General features: G+C 39.0%; 1 protein-coding gene across 1 annotated transcript in view; it reads left to right on the top strand.

Annotated features, from left to right (window-relative positions):
- Positions 1-527: 527 nt before the first annotated feature.
- LOC130557450 (C-type lectin BPL) overlaps positions 528-4,798 on the top strand; it is a 13,451-nt gene continuing 9,180 nt past the window's right edge. Inside the window, exon 1 of the mRNA XM_057339223.1 lies at positions 528-589. Within this exon, the coding sequence (XP_057195206.1) occupies positions 556-589 (34 nt within the window). The 5' untranslated portion in view covers positions 528-555. The remainder of the gene's footprint in view (positions 590-4,798) is intronic.

Genomic DNA, 4,798 nt, shown 5'->3' with positions numbered 1-4,798 from the left:
TTTTTTATTATGTTATCATGTTGTTATTGTGTTTTATTGTAGTTAGCTGTATTTTTTAGTTATTATGGCTAAAATCAAAACAAACCAACTGCAGTTTGACTGATGTTATTTGGAATGCAAAAAAACATGAGAAACGTGAGTTATCTCATTTTGGAAATAAACTTTTCATACATACATACAGTATATACGTATATATATATATACAAAATTCAATGTAGCTTCACTTTTTTTTAAACATAAAGCACGCATTGTTTTTTGTGTCCGTCCGAGTTCAGTCTTTTCTGCTCTCAAGAGTTCAAAAAAAGATCAAACACTTATAATACTTCATTTTGATCATAAAGCAAACATGGATTAAAGAAGCTTTACAGAAATCAAACATTTCTTCAGTTCAATGTTTCATGTTCTGTGTGCTCCACCCATTAATGTCTGCTGACGCTCTTTGAATGTTATTTTCAATGTAAAACACAAAGTCTGTCACGCACACACGTCAACAACATGTTAATGAAAGCTCAGAGAGATCTTGGAGCTGCAGACGGACGGACAGCGGTGGTCATCATGAGGATTCTTTTACTCTTTCTGCTCTTATCAGGTCAGTTTCACAAATGTTTATATTGTAACATGACTTTCATGAGGATGAGCTGTGTTTACGGTCATCACAGCGTGACATGAGTGTGCAGTATGTGTCGTCTTTAAAGTGCTGCTGTGTTTGATGAGGTGAAACACAACAACAAACTGTCCATGTTCTACCCTACACAGTAAAAAGAAAAGGTGCCTCAAATATCCTGTTGTGTACTCAAAGAACCTTAAACTGTATTTTAAGTGCTCCAAAGCTCTTATTCTCAATAAAAGGGTTATGGTGGAACCATCTATAGTCTTTGTGATTCTTCCAGGAACCTAGAAGATACTTGAATAACCCCACATTCAGTTGTGAAGTTCTGGAGTCACCTTTTCACTACACTGAGACCTCAAAGTGCTATGCGGGTTATTGAAGGAACTCAAATTCTAAAAAATGGATCTTGTAAGATCTGTAAACTTGTAAGTGGTTCCTGGAGAATCTCTCTTGTACAAGACAGTATCTAGAGGAACCCCACAAAATTCTGCATGAAATTTTTAGTGTCTGATCATTTTGATGTTTTATGAGAATAAGAATAGTCCAAAGTCTGGTTTTTGGCCCCTGCTAAGTGAACACACATTTTAAAATCATGCACATGATTAGAAAAGGCTAAATGTTATTTTGAAAAATTTCAGCAAGCTTTTAATTATTTTATATTTCTTACTATTGATATTATATTAATTGGAGACTAAACATTTTTATTCTATAAGTGGATCCTAACTGAGCGTTCCCACCAAACGCGACATGCGCGAATGAATCACGCTATTCGCGCGTAGTTGGACGCTTGAACATTTTGAGTTTACTCGCTTCATTCGCGCCTGAAATTCACAACAGACTCAAGCTCGAAAAAATAAAATGGCGGCCGAAACGCCCGTTGGAGCATAGTTTTGTATAAATGTAAGTTTCATTTTCACTTTCAACAACTTCTGATTACATTTCTACCGAGAAATTGGTATTGTAGTTTTTAAATATGTGATTAGTTATTGCAAAGACGCTCTCTGTTAATAATTCAAATAGACTTCAGTTGCGCTGCCTATCTGTTTCTCTGGGCTGCCTTCGTGAACAGACGCTGCACGTCACTACTAGAGCAAGCTCCTGATTGGTTAACGAGGCGCGAATTTTCGCCAAAGTTCAGATTTTTCAACTCGCGCGTCAAACGCTCAATTCGCGCGAATCGCGCCGCAAGGAGGTCTATCGCGTCTTTGCACTGACTTAACATGTAAATCACTCGTGCTTAACGCTTCAATCGCGTCTGGTGGGAACACACAGTAAGTCACTGAAATCTTTTGAAAATGTAAACGTTGTTGTGCTTTCCATCCAAACAAACTGCAGCTGCTCTGTGTGTTTATTGTGCAGTCTCGCCCTCCACAGTACTGTGGCGCTGTTGGCCCAATGTCGCAGCGTCAAGGCATGTGCCATGTGGTCACTGGAAGTCACTGTTTTGGTCTATGGTTAAGGAGTACAATAGGCTATTTATAGCAACAACTGTAATAATCCACTTTATTCAGATTTTCCATTGTCAATGAGTATTTTTACATGTGCAAATATAACAAATAACATAATAATGAAAATATCATAATAAATATAATACTTACATTTTTTGCTGCTCAACTGGAAAATACTGAAAATTCTGAGTTAAAAGGATAAAAACAGAACTGAATCATAAAAATATTTAATTACAGACAATTTATGTAACATGGGTGGGAAAACCATTCAACACAAACATCAATAAGTTAAAAAAGAGCTATACATTCACTAAAAGTGAACATAATAACTAAAAGTGACTAAAAGTCATTGTTTGTCATTAACACTACCGTTACGCATTTAACGTTAGCACCACAAGCTTCATCATAACTTATATTCGTTAGCATCTCGGCTAAAACATGCGCTGCCTACACTGTGTAAATAAAAGGTTTAAACAGCCAAAAGCGGCCATACAATTAGACGTGTCAGAGTATACATTTATATAAATAGTATAAAGTTAGTATATTTAAGTTATTTATATATTTTGACTTTACTTACATCCAATGGGACAGTCGAGAGGTTGTTGCGATCCGTTATTTTGAATTCCCGCCTGTCGCGCGAGCGGAACACCACCGGTGAACACTCGTGCCGCTGATGTTTGATCGCAGACGGATCGGCGACATCAAAGCACAGTGAGAGCTGTTTGTGAACTGACTGCTCTGTATGCTTTAGAGATGTTATTCTAAGTCCGCATGCGTTCTGTCATAAGGTGATCGGTCTGCGCAGAGCTGGAAAAAGTTAAACACACATGCTAACGAAAGCGCCACATGGCACATGCCTTGACGCTGCGACACTGGGCCAACAGCGCCACAGTACTGTGGAGGGCGAGACTGCACAATAAACACACAGAGCAGCTGCAGTTTGTGTGGATAGAAAGCACAACAACCTTTACATTTTCAAAAGATTTCAGTGACTTAGGATCTACTTATAGAATAAAAATGTTTATGTATAATATATTAATTTATACCACGGGGCTGTGAAATGCTTGATTCTGATTGGCTGACGAAGGTTCTACAGGTGTGCATTATTTTTCAGTCAAACGCACACCTATGAAGTAGTTCCAGATCTGTCGACCGGAGTACAGATCGATATCACTGCGCCAAGTTTTAAACGTTATAACGGATTTATACTGTAGCTTAGTCCACCACAAACAACATGGAAGACGATTTAAAATTTCCAGAAATAACTTTTAATATTTATGGAAAGTACGAAAATTTCGACAATTGGGCGAAAGCTGAACTTGACAGTACAGAAGATGAAAAAAAAGAAAGCGAACATCAAAGGAAGCCAGCATTAGCAAACGTCATAAAACGGTCACTGAAGAACAACTAGACGAGACTGAAGGTGAAAAACACGAAGAAAACACCAAAAAGACAACAGCTTGGGCAGTAAATGTTTTCAACGATTGGCTTAAAACAAAAAACGTCTGCTGAAGAGGTAGAAAGAGAGGGGGCAAACGCTTTAAACAACCACCTGCGAGCTTTCTATGCAACTGTGAGAACTGCGGCTGGCACGGAATACTCTGTATCAAGTTTTCTTGCTTTAAGGGGTGGTCTGAACCGTCATATTTCCACATACAACATCATTGGACAACCGGAATTCAAATCATCCAACGATGTATTCAAGGCCATCCTCAAAAAGTTTCGCAAGGCTGGGAAAGACTCGAGCTCTCATCATCCTCCCATCACCACTGCCGAAATAGAGCTCATTCGCAACTCTCCGCATCTGTCACCAGACACAGCAGCCGGGCTAGTTCGAAAAGTCTGGTTCGACATACAACTGAACCTGGCAAGGAGAGGTCGTGACGGAAATCGAGACTTAACAACGCATTCATTCGTCATAAAAAAAGATGAAGATGGCATTGAATACGTTTGCTTGTCTCATAACGCAGAAACAAAAAACCACAAAAATCCCACTGATCCTAACAAGGACTGCTTCAGAGGATTCATGTTTTCCAACCCCAGAAATCCACTTTTCCCCGTTAAAAGTTTTTAAAAGTACATCACAAAGTGCCCACCTGACGCCACGTCCTTCTACCTTCACCCACTGAGAGTCCCACAGGAAGAGCTTGACGGGAGAGAGTGCTGGTACTCCCATGAACCGATGGGTGTGAACTATCTCGGGAACATGCTGCCACGCATTAGCGAGTTAGTCGGCTTACCCAAAAGGTACACAAACCATTCCCTAAGAAGCACCGCAGGTCAAACGCTGTCAGAGGCAGGGCTGGAGAGCAGGCAGATCATGTCTGTCACAGGACACAAGTGCGAAACAAGCCTAAGAAGCAAAGGAACGAAAGAAATGGAGCTTGATCCTGTCGGATGACGTTTCACATGACACCAAAAACAAAGCCACAGATCACAGATCAGAAGCAACAAACATCACTGATCGGCACCCTGCGTTTGATCTGCCGTTTTCTATGTCCAACTTCACAATTAATGGAAACGTGCAGTTTAACCTTAACAAATAAAACAGAAATAAATAAACAAACTGAAAAGAATAAATAAACAATTGAATAGAAAACAGAACAATTAAATACCACATGAATTTATTTGTAGCCTAAATAAACATTGATTGCCTACATGTTCTGCTTTTTTCACCTCATGCAAAGAAATACTAAATTAATAAATAAACATAGATTGAATACATGTTCCGTTTTTTTTT

Source organism: Triplophysa rosa, linkage group LG1 (genome assembly GCF_024868665.1).
Source record: "Triplophysa rosa linkage group LG1, Trosa_1v2, whole genome shotgun sequence".
Classification (NCBI taxonomy): domain Eukaryota; kingdom Metazoa; phylum Chordata; class Actinopteri; order Cypriniformes; family Nemacheilidae; genus Triplophysa; species Triplophysa rosa.
Note: the sequence above shows the minus strand (reverse complement) of the source record. Positions and strands in the feature narration are given on the sequence as shown.